General features: G+C 37.2%; 1 protein-coding gene across 1 annotated transcript in view; it reads right to left on the bottom strand.

Moving 5' to 3' along the window:
• Positions 1-10390, bottom strand: part of LOC114513891 (PZP alpha-2-macroglobulin like) — a 44569-nt gene extending 34179 nt beyond the window's left edge. Inside the window, 8 exon segments of the mRNA XM_036016933.1 lie at positions 1-58; positions 499-667; positions 927-947; positions 2387-2457; positions 2623-2782; positions 3571-3651; positions 3653-3755; positions 10240-10390. Coding sequence (XP_035872826.1) covers positions 1-58; positions 499-667; positions 927-947; positions 2387-2457; positions 2623-2782; positions 3571-3651; positions 3653-3755; positions 10240-10337 — 761 coding nt within the window. The 5' untranslated portion in view covers positions 10338-10390.
• Between the last annotated feature and the right edge of the window lie 8656 nt (positions 10391-19046).

Genomic DNA, 19046 nt, shown 5'->3' with positions numbered 1-19046 from the left:
TTTATCATGATAGTGATTATCTTTGGGACTTGAACTTTGACCTCAAACTTGGGAACCACTGTTGACAGAGATAACAAAAATAGAGAGGCTGGTAAACATTTAATGGAAATACAAATATTTTTATGCCTATAATTTTTCCCACAAAAATACCACAGAAGTTACATTCATTTTTCAATGTATAGTATCAACATGAAGATGATTAAGTTTAACAATTTATGCAAAGGTTGACTTTGTGGCCACCACAGATCTTAATAATGTTAACAAATGATGATGGTTCCATTGAAATAAGAATTTTAATGTTTGGCAAAGTGTAACTTGCTACTAAAAATCTTCGAGCTCTTGCAAACTTCTGTGTTCACAGAATGATGATGGCCTTAGAATAAGATATAGTTGACTCTACTCCAAGTTAAACATACTTGTGGAAAAGTCAAAGGGATCTAAGTGAGTTCATACTATGAACCAAAAAGTTATGACCCTTTTATCTTTCATAATCCATACCAAATTCCTCCACAGTAAAGAAGTGCTCTATACTTCCGCCCGATTCCTTCTTCACCACCACCTTGTAGGAGCCCTGAATTGGCTCTGATGAGAGGGGAAAGGCTAATTGTTTGAGGCCACTCTCTAACTTGAGATTCTGCCATTGTCCAATTCGACTCCTTTTTGGGTTCTAGAGATAAGAAAAGAGCATGGGATAATATTTTAGTCATGAAAGCCCTTGACAAAATACATGACTTTTGGATTGATAACTGACATTGCCTTCAGGGAAGAAAACCCAGAAGGAAGGTGGACCACAATAAACCTGACATCTGAGAGTAGGAAAATACAGATCTGAAAGTTGGTTTTAACAGAAGTTTGTCTGTCTAAATATTATCAGAACTTCCTCTTTCTTAAATGCACTGACTTAAGATACCCTTTCTGTTTCTTACCTCAAGGTACACCAGTGGAATCTATGTGAAAAAATGAAAGAAGAGATGTAATTAGAATTTCACCAAAGACTACAATTTCAGACTTATGACCAAACAGCTTACTAAGGACAAATAATATTTGTAATAAGATATATCAGAATTTAACCTGAAACATAAAGTAAGTGGAATTGTTCAGGGAAATCAATAAATAGTTCTGAGAAAGCATGGATATATTTCTTCAAAAGTCATTGTGTTATCATTTCCCTGAAAAATGTTATTGTTGAATAATACTTGTTAATATCTACCAATTTATTGATATTATTCACCATAATATTATTTAGGTACTAAAAACCCTTCGTGGTGAAGAATATAACCACACTGTTTACTTACATAGATTAGAAATGGATATTCATAGAGTTATATGTTACTATTTAGCCTTAATAGGAAGAATTCCCAGAATTATTGGCTAAAAGTAAACCAAGAATATTTTTCTAATTTTAAAATTGTTTATGCCAGGCTGCTGTAGCTCAGTAGATTGAGCACGGGCTGAGAACCAAAGGGTTGTGGGTTCGATTCCCAGTCAGGGCACATGCCTGGATTGCAGGCTGAGTCCTTAATGGGGGCCATGTGAGAGGCAATCACACATTGATGTTTCTCTCCCTTTTTTTCTCCCTCCCTTTACCTCTCTCTAAAATAAAGAAATAGTTTTTTAAAAAATTGCTTAATATCTAACTTTTAAAAGTATCCTTGCTTCTTTGCCTTCATATTGAAAGCTAGCTGAAGGAAGGAACACACAATTTATATAAATGAAGAATTCATATATAATGTACATTACATATTTATAGATATATATAATACAATGGGACCTCAGTTCTTGAACTTAATTTGTTCTGGAAAACTGTTTAAGAAGTGACCTGTTTAAAAACTGAATCTTCTTGATTACCCAAGAGACCATGACAGATCATATAGGTATCAGCAATGCAAGTGTTGTCAGGTGGAGAATTAAGGCCAATAATTCTGTTAGACAATGGAGACATTTTTTCCATGAACAACATGGCCAAGAACTGAATTGTTTGAGAACCAAGACATTTGAGAACTTAGGTTTGACTGTATAATAAAATATATTTTATAATGTATATATATTTAGAAGAAGTGAAACTCCTTGGTGTTTTAATTAGTCATAACTCCTTCAGAGTATGGATCTGGATAGCACATAACTTTTTTATTGTGCATCTTCATTTTGCTTAATGTAGTGTTTTGAGAGCAAAAAGTATAGCTATTTCCAGACTGAGTAAATACTGTTATAAGAGAAAAGAGGTTCCTCATCTCTTACCCCTCAATTATGCCTTATAGAAGACTCTAGATTTGTAGTAAAGTTGGAATCTAGTTTCCCAAAAGAATGTCTTTCATCTCACTTTTCCTGAATACTCCCACCTGCCTGGATGAGTGCTCTCATCCCACCACCCACCACCCACCCAAACTATAATATTGAGATATTTACCAGTTCATTCAGGGGTGAAATTTTCATCCACAGAGACAATACGAAATTTTACTGGAAAAGAATTCTCTGATGAGTCTCAAGACATGATAAAGGAGGTATTTTGGGTAATAACACAGAGGGCCAAGAGATCAGGATAATGGTAACTTTGGCTGGAAAACCTGTTGAGGAGGTGGCTCTGCTTAGTGTTGCCCCAAATGGTGGAATTTCCTTACATACCTGTCTGTCCTGGTTTATAGATGGGTTTATCTGTCCTGGACAAAGACCAGACTTTGATCATTCTTACCAATACTGTCTTTTCTCTTCCTGAAGTCTGTGTTGGTCCCTTTATCTGGAAAGTGAAGAAAACCACCTCTGAAGAGGATGAGATCCTTGGGAGCTAAAGAACAAGGATGCTATTGAGTACCAGCTCAGTCTTCTCCCTCTGACTCCTTCAATCATGACTACATTCTCTCTCTTCTTCAGCTTCACCAAGGGCTAGGTAAGTGTGAATATTTCTCCAGGTATAAGAGTGTAGATATTAATATGAGAACAATATCAGTAAGTAACAGCCATCAATGGAACCTCATATAGCTCATTTGGAACTCTACTTTTTAAGTCTTACTCCTGTTAAATGCAATGTGTATTCTGAACAAATGGAGAGAAACATCTCTGAAAAAGTATGGACAATAGAGGAGCTAAGTGTCCTAAGTTGGGCAACCTCACAGAGGTACTGTATATTTGCTTGGAGAATCTTGAATCATTTATACATTCCAAGGACAAAGACACCTAATGTCCCTCTGCAAGAGAGGAATTCGCTACATGCTGTTCTATAGTGAGGTATTTGTTCAGGCTGTTTCAAGGCATTGCCCAACTCTGGCCCAACAGAGATGGTTATATAACAAAGCAAGAAAACTCCTCTAAATTATACAATTTCTGTGGCTAATACAACTATTAATATTTTTTTTAGGAATTAAATTGAAAATTTTAGCATGTACAAAAACATTTCTCCCCTACTCTGGTGAAAAAAATTCATGGTTTATTCCTCAGTAGCTAAAATATCATTTACTTTGGCTTTCTGAAATTCTCACTAACCTTCTAACATCATTCTTTGGGACTGAACATGAGCTGTCCATCACCATGACTCAATATAATGTACCAAACCAGGGATAGGCAGCTAGTACTCACAGTGAAGGAGACACAGCGGAATAAGTCCTTCTCTGTCACCAGGTCAGCGAAGAGGCTCCTGTTTCTCCCATGAGAGACTCCAAGAATCACTTAGAGTCACTGTCTCATTCAAGTGGCTCAGAAGGAGGCAGACTTTCTCAGGGGTTCCAGTGTGGAGCAAGGAGGGGACCAGCACCATATACTGCCTGGGAAGGGAAAAAGGCCAAATTAGAGAAAAATACAAGATAGCAAGCATTTTCAACCATAATTGTATTTTCCATAACAATATATATTTACTGTTTCAATCAGTTCTATACTGTGACCTCCATCTTATTAGCATAAGAGTACCTTTACTCATCAATAGTTCCTCAGGCACACAGTCTACTGCAAGTTGACATCAAAGATGTTTCAATTTATAGGCATTCTTTGTTTTAAAGAATCTTAATAGCTAAATTCTTTTCTTTTATGTACTTGTAAAAGGACACACACATAATAAATGATGGGTGATTGCTCACTTTATAAAACAATTTACATTAAAATCTAAGTAAGCATCACCTGTGCATGAACACCATGACTGGATTTATATAATTTCAATGGAAAAACTTCAGTGACCATATATTCATTATTAAAGTAATATATATGTATATTGCAAAGAATTTTCTTAATGCAGAAAAAGAACATATATGTGGTTTCTTTAGGTTCCTCGGATATAGCCTATTCAAAAAATCAATAGTTTTTCAAACAACAAGTTTTAATTTTATCAATTTTTTATAATTCTCTCTTTTTAAAAATATTTATTTATTTATTTTTAGAGAGGGAAGGGAGGGAGAAAGAGAGAGAGAGAAACATCAATGTGCAGTTGCTGGGGGCTGTGGCCTGCAACCCTGGCATGTTCCCTGGCTGGGAATCAAACCTGTGATACTTTGGTTCTCAGCCTGCACTCTTTATCAATAATTTTTATGTACACATACATGTCACACAAGTCCACAGAGCACTTGTTTCCCATTCTCCTTCATTCTGATTCTCTTGAGGTAATCAATCTGAATGTCTCAGTATGAATATTTCTATGTTTATAAATATATGCTTGTGTCAAGAATTTGTCAATGGATAAATTATCTTTTTATTACAAAATGAGTTCTTGTAATAGATATTACTTTGAAAAATCTGACTTAAATTCTTGAATGTATTTAATATTCAGAGGTGTGAGAAATTTTTTATGTGAGCTTTGCCTTTTTCATCTTGACTTCATCAATCATTTTCCTTTGTCTATGACATACTCATATTTCCCTGTCACAGTTCGATCCATTCTTCAGGAACCATTTTCAGTGACAACTTTCCTGCAGCATTCAGCTCCACATAATCTCTCCATACTCTGAACCTCCATGGGCTGAAAGAGAATCTGTGTTTCTTAAGTATCTGCTGCTTGCCAAGAATTGTATTAACTAGTTTTCTGTGTTAAGCCATTTAATTCTCTCAACAATCCTATAAGGTACATGCAATATATCCTCATGTTCATGAGAGCTAAAAACACATGATCCTCATTAATTCTCACATTTGAATATATATACAGTGAGATAACATCTCTGCCCCTTCACTAAATCAGTATATTATACATAAAATGTGAATCCTCAAAGTTTTACTAATTTAGTGCCGTAGGTTAAGCCATTTACTTATAGAGTATCTTTGCAATTAAATGAACTATTTATTATTATTTTATTGTCCTTTCCCTTCTATCACCAACATGAAACACAATTTTAGTACTTTACAAAGTTAATAGGTGTGAGACTAGGAGGAGAGAATAACAAAGACAGTTTTAGTTGTTGAACCTGGAAGTCAAGTGCAGTCTCCACATAGTCTGGTCCAGCAGTCTTCCTGTATATGTTTTAAATTGTTCCTTGGCAAAATAATATGCCATGAATTTTTAGAGGCACTCTTAAAGCATTAAAACCTCAGATTGCTTGTTGCACAAATACTAATGTTTTGTTCTGAAGCAGAGAGACTCAGAGTAGTTAAATAAACTACCCAAGGTCATTCAGATAGTACCTCTCACTGAATCCCTTTCTTGCATTTGAGTATTTCTGATCAACTGCACATCTGCTCTTTCTAAGATGTGATAAATAATATATTTTTTTAAATTTTCCCAACAACAACAGCCTTCTACAAGCCTTACTGCATTGACAGTGGTAAAAACAACCATACGGGAGCAGGCAGTTCTGGTGTCCATTTCTATACATCTTTTTCCTATTCTGAATTGTGTCCTGAGCTCTTTCCATCCAACTCATGAAGAACAAACTAGGGTCAAACTTCTAGGATGATTAATTTAAGATATGTCTTTGCAAATTTTTCTATTTCCTTCAAACTCCTAGTTAAACTCCTCATTTGTGGACGTCCGGCAAGATGGAGGAATAGGTGGATGCACCGTACCTCCACGTACAACCAAGATTAGAACAACAACAATTTAGAGCTAGAATAACACCTAGAACTGATAGAAAATTTATCTGAATGGAGTCAGCCAGCCAAGAAGTTGAAGTAGAACTGTACATCCAGACTGGTAGGAGGGGCCATGAGGAAGAACCAGATGGGCGCGGGTCGGGGGCACGGAGGTCGGGGAAACTTGGTGTGAACTTGGCCATCCGGGGCACGCCAGAACGCAACGGTGGTCCCTGAGTACGCAAGCTGCAGCTGGCAGACCCAGTGAGGTGGCGATTGTGGACCAGGGCAGAGCTCGCAACCCAGGATCCCAGAGAAGGGACTGAGATCCCAGGAGAACGGAACTACCGCCATTGTTCCCTCCCGTCCCCGCTCCCGCCTCCGCCCCCACATATAACATCACAATCTAGCGACTGAGGTGCCCAGCTCCAGTGAACACCTAAGGCTCTGCCTCCCACCGTAACAAGAGTGACTAGACTGGAAAAAAAAAAAGAAAAAAAAAAAGGAGAGACAGGGAGAGAGATATGTGTCCAACAGAAGAACATATCAGTCCCCCAGGACTCATCCTGTTGAATGACCAAGAAATAGCCAATCTATCAGATGCACAGTTCAAAACACTGGTGATCAGAAAGCCCACGGAATTGGTTGATTTTAGGTGCAAATTAGATGAAAAGATGCAGGTTACCATAAAAAAGATGAAGGAAGATGTACGGAGGAGAGCCAATAGTGAAGGGAAGGAAACTGGGTCTCAAAACAATACAGTGGACCAGAAGGAAGATAGAATCAACCAAGCAGGAAGCATGAAGAAATAAGAATTCAAAAAAATGAGGAGAAGATTAGGAACCTCCAGGACATCTTTAAACATTCCAACATCCGAATTATAGGGGTACCAGAAGGAGAAGAGGAAAAGCAACAGATTGAGCACGTATTTGAGCAAATAATAAAGGAGAACTTCCCCATTCTGGCAAAGGAAATAGACTTCCAGGAAGTCCAGGAAGCTCAGAGAGTCCCAAAACAGTTGGACCCAAGGAGGAACACACCAAAGCACATCATAATTACATTAGCCAAGGTAAAAATGAAGGAGAGAATCTTAGAAGCAGCAAGAGACAAGGAGACAGTAACCTACAAAGGAGTTCCCATCATACTGTCAGCTGATTTCTCAAAAGAGACCTTACAGGCAAGAAGGGGCTGGAAAGAAATATTCCAAGTCATGGAAGACAAGGACCTACATCCCAGATTGCTCTATCCAGCAAAGCTCTCATTTAGCATGGAAGGGCAGATAAAGTGCTTCTCAGATAAGGTCAAGTTAAAGGAGTTCATCATCACCAAGCCCTTATTTTATGAAATGCTAAGGGGACTTATCTAAGAAAAGAAGATAAAGAAAAAACATGTATAGTAAAAGGACAGCAAACTCACAATTATTAACAACCACACCTAAAGCAAACCAAAAGAACTAAGCAAACAACTAGAACAGAAACAGAACCACAGATATGGAGGTCACATGGAGGGTTATCAACAGGGGCGTGGGAGGAGGAGAGAGGGGGAAAAGGTACAGAGAATAAGTAGCATAGAATGTAGGTTGAAAATAGATAGGGGAAGGGCAAGAATAGTACGGGAAATGTAAAGGCTAAAGAACTCATAAGTATGACACATGGACATGAACTAAAGGGGGGGAATGTGGGTGGGAAAGGGGGTACAGGGTGGAGGGGAGTGAAGGGGAAAATGGGACAACTGTAATAGCATAATCAATAAAATATATTAAAAACAAAATAAAACAAAAAACCCTCCTCATTTGTTAGTAACTCCTGACTATATTTAGGAAGTAGAAGATTACCAGTTTTTACTTGAGTGACTCATACATTGGCCTATTGCCATATCTTTTTCCAAATTGAATTGTAATATTATTCTCTGGACTCTGCTTACATAATAAACTTATAGGCCAAAGTTATGGCTACTTTAACGCTTCATTTCCAAAGACTTTATTTTCTCTACATGTTGTAAAATCACTTTATTAAGGTATGACTGACACACAAAAAGTTGAACATATTTAGTGTGTACTGCTTGACTAGTATGTAGTTAAGTATATACCTGTGAAATCAGTACAACCTTTGCTATAAACATATCCATCATTTCCAAAAGTTCCCTCTCTTCAACTATTATTATTATTGTAATGGGAACAAAACATAAGGTCTATCCTCTTAGCAATTTTGAAGTATGCAGTATAGTATTAATTATAGACTCTATAAAGTAATAATTACTTTTTAACCTCCCCATCTCCTTTCCCCTTTTATTTTTTGATATCAATAGGAAATAAATCATTAGTGTATTATAATTTTATTCCACATACTACTTTTATTTTTATTAGCCTAATTGAGATCACAATTAAAAAATTTATTTCACCTATGTTTGGTATTTCAAACAACAATTTTGCAAAGGTTTGGTTAGTATTCATTCTACAAATATTGAAATTGGGACTTATCAAGGTTGAGTAATTTGCCTAAGATTTCACTTGAAACTGAGTAAATCGTTTAAAGTATTACTTAATCATGAATGTTTGAATTTTAACTATTTGCCTTTGTAGGAGTCATTAAATTTTGCAGATGATTAAACTGATCACTTTTCATTTTCTTTTTTCATCATGTTTTTCTGTAACCTCTATCTCTCTGAAGTTACTGACAGGAGGCAGGGGTGAACTCATTCTCTAGGCAATAGCTCTCATTTATCACATCAAAGGCTAATGCTGGAGGGTTAAGGTGAGGTTTTCCACGTATTGGCAACTAGGTCACAAGGCTCATTCTTTGTTAAATGGTGAGAAAGATGTAAAGTAATGGTTTTCAATGGGCAGAATAGTTCTCTGTTGTGTTGGATTGAAAACACAGACTGCTTAACTTTCCGATTCCCCAAAATGCCACTTGCTCCTTCTATTCAGCCTGTACTTAGAAAACCGAACAGCCCCTACATATTTCCAAAGTGCTCTGTGAGTGGAATCAATGGAAGATGGAACTCCTATCCACAGTTATAGACGAAGTAGAAGAATAACGAAAGAGAAATGTGCTCCTTTTGGTTACTAAGTAATTGTGCATTGACAAAGCCTGAGGAATGAAAGAACTTCAGTTGGTTAGAGTTCTGATTTCTGCTTCCTTTGATTTGATCTGGAGAGGACTAACTGTGATTAAGTGGATAAAGGTAACATACTGAGCAGAAGGTCTCTTTACCCCTCTCCTCATTTTGTACTCTGGAGGCTACTCTGTATCAATCAGGGATGTAGCTATATCAGAGTCATCTAGGAGTACAGTGTGGGTAGGCAAGGGAGGCATAGAAGTTTAACCTTTCCAGGGTACTTTAGTGCTTACATGTTGCTGTTGGATCCAAGAATTGCGCAGCCCTCCAGAAGAAATGTAAAGGAAGCTGGGTTGAGGTCAGAGGCCTCAAATGGGTGACTAGCAAAGGTGATCCTGCAGCATAGGCTGTGTTGGAACAACTGCCATGGAATTGGAGGCAGAATGGTGTAGAGAGTTGGTAGTTCTATGTGACAAGAAAGGGCTAATGTGAGTTAAAGTCAGCTAAAGAGAACTTCTGGGACTCCTTGGCAAAGGGACCAAACTGAGACAAACTAGATGGTTAAAGATTCAAATGATAAATGTTAGCAGACAAGAAGAAGACAGATTGACAGTGGCCAAGAAGACAGAGAACTCTGTGACAAAGGACCCTGACGCCTCTTCTCCACCGGTAATTAGTGAAGATCACATTCCTCAGAGAGGAATTGGAGAGAAATGGAAGAGAAGTCTTAGTTTTGGGATTTCACCAACTTTATAACTAAGTAAGGTTAAACTATTTTCCCCCTGCATTGACTATTTACTGAAGCCTCTTGATGAAGATGCAATAAATTATTGAAAAATGAAGGAGCTGTGTTTTCTCTTTGCATGTGATCTATAATGTGAGTTAAATTGCACCCCACTATACACTTTAAATATTTTTATAGTCAATGATGTCTATCCAAAAAGAATGGATCTGTGAATGTGGAGTCTGAGGTTTCAGTTTGTAATGAAAACATGCTTCTTAGTGTTGACAACTATTATTTTAAGAGTATGGAATAAATAAAAGGAAAAGTGTATTAACCATTTATAATTAATTTCTTATGATTAGAAAGTATCTTAAAGAATAAAAATAGCATTTAATAGGAAAAAGAAAGCAAAGATATAAATGATAGATTAAAATAAAGAACAGACCATTGAGAAAAGGACTTTGAGTGAGACTTACGGTTCTGCAGAGTTTGAAGCATTGGTAGAAAACAGGACAAGGAGAAGTAGCAGGAAACTTGAGTGAGGAAGTCTGCCTTTCCCCATAGTGAGGGGCATTACTCAAAGATGATTACGCCTGCCTTCAGCCAGATCTTTGATATCTCCCCAATTTACCAGGCTTTATATAGCTGCTGTTTGCAAACAAGCCCCACCCTTAGGATTCAAAATAGAGTTCAGAGTTGGGCACGGATTCGCTAAATGGGTAGTTGCTTTCAGTGATTGCTTCATTACCCTCAGGGCTGCATACTTGCTTTCAAAGGGAAGAAAAGAGAGTAGTTTTGTTTTAAAGTTCTTGGTTCTTTCAAAGCGTGAAATAGAACAGTGAAAGAAAAACCTGATGGTGATAGAATAAGGTCTGCAGGAAGTGAATTTTTCCTTTATTTAAAGCATTGAATCTGGAAAAAAAAATACAACTTTTTGCATAGCTGGCACATTTTTAGCAATTTTTAATTTAAATATAATTTACATAACATAAAAGTCACCATGTTAAAGTGTACAATTAGGTTATTTTTAGTATATTCATGGTGTGATACAACCATCATCACTATGTAATTATTGAACATTTCATTGCCTCCAAAACAAATGTGCTTGCTCCCAGTTCCTTCCTCTGTCAGCCCCTGACAACCAGTAATCTATTTTCTGGCTCTATGGATTTCTCTCTCTGGATATTTCATATAAATAAATGGCATAATACCACATGTGGCCTTTTGTGTCTGATTTATTTCACTTAGCATTATATTTTCAAGGTTGATCTATGTTGTGGCATGTGTCAGTGCTTTATATGAGTGACAAGTATTTCATTGTATGACTGTACCATATTTTGTTTATTCATCAATTGATAAAACATTTGGTTTGTTTTCACTCTTTGACTATAATAAATAACTCTGCTATGAAGAGTTGAGTAAAATTTTTTGTGTGAATATACGTTCTTGATTCTCTTGGGTATATAAATAGAAGTGGAATTGCTAGTTCACTTGGAAACTCTTGTTTAAAATTTTGAGGAACTGCTCAACTGTTTTCCACAGCAGCTGCAGATTTTTACATGCCACCTGCAATGTTATGAGGTTTCTATTTTTTCCACATTTTTGCCAACACTTGACATTCTCTGTTATTTTGTTTGTTTCATTACACCAAATCTAGTAGAAATGAAGTGGTTTTGATTTTGCCTCTCTTTTATTAATTATGTTTAGGATATTTTATGAGCTTATTGGCCATTTGTATATATTTTTAAGAGAGATTTCTGTTCAGTTCATTCACCATATTTTAATTCAGTTGTCTTCTTATTGTTGAGTTGTAAGAGCTTTTTATATGTTCTGGGTACTAGATACATATTAGATAAATGGTTTGTAAATATTCTCTTATTATATAGTTTGTTTTTCTCTATTGATATCATTCTTTGGTGCACAACATTTTTAATTTTGATAAAGTAACATTTATCAATTTTTTCTTTGGCTGTTTGTGTTTTGTGTCATATTTAAGAAATTATTGCCTTAAGTCACAAAGATTTATGCTTATGTTTCTTCCTAAGAGTTTTATCATGCTAGCTCTTACATTTAACTCTAGAATCTATTGGAAATTAACTTTTGCATATTACTTAAGTTAGGGGCCCAACTTCCTTCTTTTGTATGTGGATATTCAGCTGTCCTAGAACCATTTGTTGAAAAGACTATTTTTTTCTTATTGGACATTCTTGGCTCCTTGTTGAAAATTAGTTGACTATAGATACACGATTTTAATTATGAACCCTCAATTCTATTCTATTGATCTATACATCCACCCTTGCCAGTGCCATACTATCTTGACTACCTATAGTTTTATAGGAAGTTTTAAAATAAGAAGTGTGAATTTTCTTTCTTTGTTTTTTTTTCAGTATTGTATTGCTTCAATCTCACTAGGTGCAATCTGTCTATTCAGATTCTCTGATTCGTCCTGATTCAGTTTTGGAAGATTATATGTTTTTTTGTAATTTATCCATTTTGTCCAGATTGTCCATTTATTGGCATATAGTTGTTCATAATATTTTCTCAAAATCTTTTGTATGTCTTTGGTGTCAGTTGTTATTTTGCTTTTTTCATTTCTGATTTTATTTATTTGGGTCCTCTCTCTTTTTTTCTTGATGAGTCTGGTTAAAGGTTTGTCAATCTTGTTTATCTTTACAAAGAAGCAGCTTTTGATTCATGAATCTTTTGTATCATTTTTTAAGACTCTATTTCATTTATTTCTGCTCTGATCTTTATTATTTTCTTTCTTCTACTCACTTTGGGCTTTGTTGTTCAAGTTCCATTAAGTGTAAAGTTAGATTATTTATTTTAGTTATTTGTTGTTGTTTTTTTTGAGATAAAGCTGTAATGCTATGACTTTCCCTTTTAGGATTGCTTTACCAATGTGCCAGAAATTTTGGATTGTTGTGTCCTCCTTTTCATTTGTTTCAAGGTATCTTTTGATTTCTTCCTTGGTCTTGTTTTTCACCCATTCATTGTTAAATAACATATTATTTAGCTTCCATGTCTTTGTGTGTTTTTCAGGGTTCTTCTTGTGATTGATTTCTAGTTTTATCACATTGTGTTCAGAGAAGATGCTTGATATGATTTCAATCATCTTAAATTTACTGAGACTTGTTTTGTGTCCTAACATGTGGTCTATCTTAGAAAACCTTTTATGTGCACTTGCAAAGTATGTATATTCTGCTGTTTTGGGATGAAATGCTCTGAAGATATCAATAAATGCATTTGATCTGATGTTTCATTTAAGGCTATTGTTTCCCTGTTAATTTTCTGCATGAAATATCTATCCATTGAAGTCAATGGAATGTTAAAATCCCCAAGTATGCTGTATTTCTGTTCATCTTTCCCTTTATGTCCATCAAGATTTGCTTTACATATTTAGGTGTTCCAATGTTAGGTGTGTAAATGTTTACTAGGGTTATATTCTCTTGTTGGATTGTTCCATTTATCATTATGTGGTGTCCTTCTTTGTCTCTTACTATATACAACCTTGGTTTGAAAGTCTATTTTGTTGGATGTAAGTACAGCTACCCCAGCTTTTTTTTCTTTCCATTTGGATGAAATATCTTTTTCAATCCCTTTACTATTAGTCTGTATGTATCTTTTGATCTGCAATGTATGTCTTAGAGGCTATATATATATATACATATATATAATATGGGTTTTTTCCTATCCATTTTGCTATTCTATCTTTTGGTTGGAGCATTTAAGCCATTTACATGTAAGGTGATTATTGACACACATGTATTTAGTGCCATTTTATTGTTAGACTGTTTTTCTCTCTTTTTAAAATTTTTTTCGTCTTCTTCTTCATGTTAAAGCAAGACCTTTAACATTTGCTGAAGTACTGGTTTGGTGTTAACAAACTCCTTTACATTTTTCTTGTTTGGGAAGCTCCTTATTTCTCCTTCAATTTTAAATGATGTCTTTGCTGAGTAGAGTTGCCTTGGTTGTAGGTCCTTGCTTTCATCACCTTGAAGATTTCATGCCACTCCCTTCTGGCCTGAAGTGTTTCTAATGAGTAATCAGGTGACAGGCTAATTGGTGTTCCTTTGCATGTAACTACCTGCTTCTGTCTTGTGGCTTTTAGGATTCTCTCCATGTCTTCAAGTCTTGCCATTTTAATTATGATGTGCCTTAGTGTAGGCCTTTTTGGGTCCAAATGTTTGGGACTCTCTAAGCTTCCTGGGCTTGTCTTTTTCCTTCACCAGATTAGGGAAGTTTTTGGTTATTATTTCTTCAAATAGTTTCTTGATCACTTGTTTGCTCTCCTCTCCTTCTGGTACTCCCATGATGTGGATGTTTTTATGCTTCACATTGTCCAAAGTGTTTCTTGAGCTTTCCTCATTTTTTAAAAATTCTTTTTTCTTTGTGCTTCTTTGCCTCAATTTTTTTTCTTCCTTGTCTTTCAAATCACTGATTTGATTCTGCTTCATCTAACTTACTTTTTATTCCTTCCAATATATTAACAATTTCAGATATTGCATTCTTTACTTCTGACTGGTTCCTTTTTTATGGTTTCTATGTCATTTTTCTATTCTGCTGAGTATCCTTATAATCATTACTCTAAACTCTATCTGATAAATTGCTTGCCTCCATTTTATCTAGCTCTTCTTCTGGAGAATTTCTTGTTCTTTCATTTGGGTCTGTTTATTTGTTTTCTAATTTTGGCTGCTTCTTTTATTTGTTTCTATGTATTTGGTAGATCTGCAAAGACTCTGGTGGAGGCCTTTGTCAGGTGCTGCTTATGACCAGCCCTGGTCAACCTGTTTGAAACTATCAGTGATCCGTAGTGTGTGGCTCCCTTGTTAGGCCTGTTTATGTGCAGAAGGAACCAGGCTGTGCACCAAGACCAACTATTACCAGCACCCACCCAGGTGAGGGTCAGCTGAAGTCTTATACAGCTCCCAGAGATCTGCTGAAGTTGTTAAGATAATCAATGATATAGCCTCGAACTGTAATCAGCAGCCTGGCTTAAGCTCCACAGGATGGGGCAAAGTACTTTCTGTTGGCAGGCTATTGCTTCTCCTCAGGTTGATGCCATTCAGAGAGGAGTGCTCTGCCTGAGAAAGATGGCTTCTGTAGTATGAGATGCTTCAGCACAGGGATCCTGGCAGCTGTTCTTTCAGTTCCCTCCCCAGATCCACCAACCCAGCCTCTTCTCAAGTGTCTCTAGCCTACTCTTCCTTCCCTCTACCAGAGCCCAGGGAAGTGGCTGCAAATGAAATTTTGTGTGTTGGCCCTTTAAGAGGCTCTCTGAGTGTCCAGCTTTCTCTCTCTGGCAGATAGAAACCATGCTGCTTTGACAGCTGGATGTTATCTGGGTTCCTTTCCAGCTCTGGCGCTGTAGTCTGGAGAGCCTAGCTTGGGATTTAGACCCCACACTTCTCAGATGAAACACCCTGGCCACTGAAATATCCCTCCAAAACTTCAGCCTCCACCTACGGGAGCCCATCCAATCTTCTTGCACCTCCTCCACACTCCCTACCAGTCTTGTGGTGAAGTGGGTTTTTCTGTGCTCTCATAGTCATAAGACTTTTCTCCAGCTAGTGTTCAGTTGGTCATTAAGAAAGATTTTTCTACGATTAATTGTAATTCCAGATTGGTCCTGGGAGGAGGTTAGTGTAGCTTCCACTTTCCTGCCATCTTGGATGTCCTACTCTAAACAATTTGATAAAGACATTTCCCTTTTTGTTTTCATTTTCTTATGCCTGATACCAAGAAGAAATTTAATTTTATATTCAGCTGCTCAGTGCCAATGAAGAGAGAATTTTGGGGCCATGTGTTATCCAAGTGTACTGATGATGAAAGTCTTTTGCATGGCTTGTATATTAACAGACTTTGAGTAATCAGGTCATTTACTGGACATGACAAGTTTTATTTTTGTTAGATTAAATATACCTTGGCAAGATTTTCTCAGGCAGCACTTTGCTCAACAATAACTTGAGTCCTTGCAAAACTTTTGCCTTTGGTGTCTTGAATTTTAATGTCTTGAATTTGGTGACTTATTAATTCTGATTTTTAAATTTTAAAAGAAAAATACTTGAGAATATTAAGTGAAAAGCATAAAGATATTTCTCACACTCTTTTATATTTTTAAAATGACTAAGAAGAAAGGTATTTAACAATACTTCTGCTTTGTATCAAATAGTAATCACTCTGGCTGGCATGGCTCAGTGGTTGAGTGTTGGCCTAAGAACCAAAGGGTCGTGGGTTCAATTCCCAGTCAGAGTATTTGCCTGGATTGCAGGCCAGGTCCTCAGTAAGAGGTATGTGAGAGACAACCGCACATTAATGTTTCTTTCCCTCTTTTTCTCCCTCCCTTCCCCTCTCTAAAAAATAAATAAATGAAATCTTTAAAAAAATAAATACTAATCAAACATTCCTGAAAGCATGTACCAGGACAGATCAAAATCTACAAATTAACATTTTCACCCAAATGTGCATTGAAGTCTAGCAACTATAATGACTCATGGATTTATTTATTTTTATTATGAATTACTACATTGTTGTTATGACCACAGGAGAAATGAACAAGAAAATTCTTCCTGGAGGACTTTAATAACAAGAAGAGATTCATTTCTTTTTTTGAGATAAGCTATAAGTGTGGCAGAGTGCTAGAACTGAAAAACTATACCCTATATCTCAGATTTTATATATTTGTTTGTTTTTAGTTATAGGATAAGGCATTTTTATTGCTAAATAAAACTATGTAGAAATACATAAAACACAATGAAATTTCTTGCTTTCTCCTTCATCCACCCAGTCATTTGGGACTTTCTCATTTATCTGTTCTGATTTAAAAGACAAAGAAGAATGAACTAAGTAAACTGGGCAAGTGAGTGAAAATACATTATTTTTAAATTCTTTTAAGATTTTCTTTCTTTCTTTTTTATATATTTTATTGATTATGCTGTTACAGTTGTCCTATTTCCCCCTCATTCCTCTCTACCCTGCACACACTGTCCCACCCACATTCCCCCCCTTAGTTCATGTCCATGTGTCATAAGTTCTTTAGCTTCTACATTTCCCATACTATTCTTGCCCTACCCCTGTCTATTTTCTACCTACCATCTATGCTACTTATTCTCTGTACCTTTTCCCCCTCTCTCCTCCTCCCACACCCCTGTTGCTAACCCTCCATGTGATCTCCATTTCTGTGGTTCTGTTCCTGTTCTACTTGTTTGCTTAGTTTCTTTTTGTTTTGCTTTAGGTATGGTTGTTAATAATTGTGAGTTTGCTGTCCTTTTACTATACATATTTTTTATCTTCTTTTTCTTAGATAAGTCCCCTTAACATTTCATAAAATGAGGGCTTGGTGATGATGAACTCCTTTAACTTGACCTTATCTGAGAAGCACTTTATCTGCCCTTCCATGCTAAATGAAAGCTTTGCTGGATAGAGCAATCTGGGATGTAGGTCCTTGTCTTCCATGACTTGGAATATTTCTTTCCAGCCCCTTCTTGCCTGTAAGGTCTCTTTGGAGAAATCAGCTGACAGTATGATGGGAACTCCTTTGTAGGTTACTGTCTCCTTGTCTCTTGCTGCTTCTAGGATTCCCTCCTTCATTTTTACCTTGGCTAATGTAATTATGATGTGCCTTGGTGTGTTCCTCCTTGGGTCCAACTGTTTTGGGACTCTCTGAGCTTCCTGGTCTTCCTGCAAGTCTATTTCCTTTGCCAGATTGGGGAAGTTCTCCTTTATTATTTGTTCAAATAAGTTTTCCACTTGTTGCTCTACCTCTTCCCCTTCTGGTACCCCTATAATTTGGATGTTGGAATGTTTAAAGATATCCTGGAGGTTCCGAAGCCTCTCCTCATTTTTTGAATTCTTATTTCTTCATTCTTTTCTGTTTGGTTGTTTCTTTCTTCCTTCTGGTCCACTCCACTGATGTGAGACCCAGCCTTCATTCGATCACTATTGGTTCCCTGTGCACTTTTCTTCATTCCACTTATTGTAGCCTTCATTTGTTCATCTAATTTGCAACCAAAATCAACCAATTCTGTGAGCATCCTGATCACCAGTGCTTTGAACTGTACATCTGCTAGGTTGGCTGTCTCTCAGTTGCTTAAAAAAACTGATTGAGGGGCTTTCTATTCTGTTTGAGCCATCTTTTTTTTTTTCTTTTTCTTTTGGTTTGGTTGTGCCTGTTACGTAAGAGGGGTGTAACCTTAGGTAATCACCAGGGCGGGGCACCCCAGTCACTGGGTTGTGATGTTGTATGTGGGGGCAGGGTCCAAGAGGGAACAATGTCACTTGCTTTGCTCTCCGTGGGACCTCAATCTTCCCTTCTGCTTCCTCCGAGCCAACTGGGCCTCTTTGGTGCCAATTCCCATGTGGGTGGGCTTGTGCATGCTGTGGGACCTTCCAAGGACCTCTCCTATGAGGCTGGGAGTCCCTCCCTGCTCCTCAATCCCCACAGGTGTCCTCAATCAGTGCCCCAAGGCTCTATTTCCCAGCACTATGATCCTGGGTTGCGTGCAGTGCCTTGCTTCACAGTTGTCGCCTCACTGGGTCTGCCGGTTGCCACCCCTCAGCGGGGGTCTGCCAACTGCCACTTGTGCATTCAGGGTCCACTCACTGTGGTCTTGCACGCCCTGGATGCCTCACTTGCCCGGTCTCAATGCTCTTTGCTCTCTGCTCTCCGTGCAGCGACCCACGCCTGACTGCTGGACTCTTCCCCTCCTACTAGTCTGGATGAACGAGTCTGTTTACTTGGTTGTCCGACTTCCATTCAGATCAATTTTCTGTCAGTTTTGGTTGTTATTCTGTTTCTAAATTGTTGTTGTCTCTATCTTGGTTGTGCGAGGAGGCACAGTGTGTCTCCTATGCCTCCATCTTGGCTGGAAGAAAAATGTACTATTTTAATTGGATATTACAGTAGCTGTCATAACAAACTGGGTGGCTTAAAACAAGAGAAGTTTATTTTTTCATAGTTCTGGAGTCTAGAAGTCAGAAATCAAGGCATTGGCAGGGCCTTGCTCCAGGGAGAATCTGTTACATGCCCTTTTCTTTGGTTCTTGGGTTATCAGCAATCCTTGGTGTTCCTGTCTCTTTCTCAGTCATCACATGGCATTCTCCTTGTGTGTCTAATATTATTCTCCTTCTGCATGTGCTTGTCTCTGTGTGCCTTTTCCTCTTGTTATAGGACAAGAGTAATATTAAGTAAAGGGCCCAACCTACTTCAGTATGACCTCATTTAACTTACATCTTAATTATACCTGTAAAGATCTTATTTCCAAATGAGGTCATGTTTACAGGT

Source organism: Phyllostomus discolor, chromosome 2 (assembly GCF_004126475.2).
Source record: "Phyllostomus discolor isolate MPI-MPIP mPhyDis1 chromosome 2, mPhyDis1.pri.v3, whole genome shotgun sequence".
Lineage (NCBI taxonomy): Eukaryota > Metazoa > Chordata > Mammalia > Chiroptera > Phyllostomidae > Phyllostomus > Phyllostomus discolor.
Note: the sequence above shows the minus strand (reverse complement) of the source record. Positions and strands in the feature narration are given on the sequence as shown.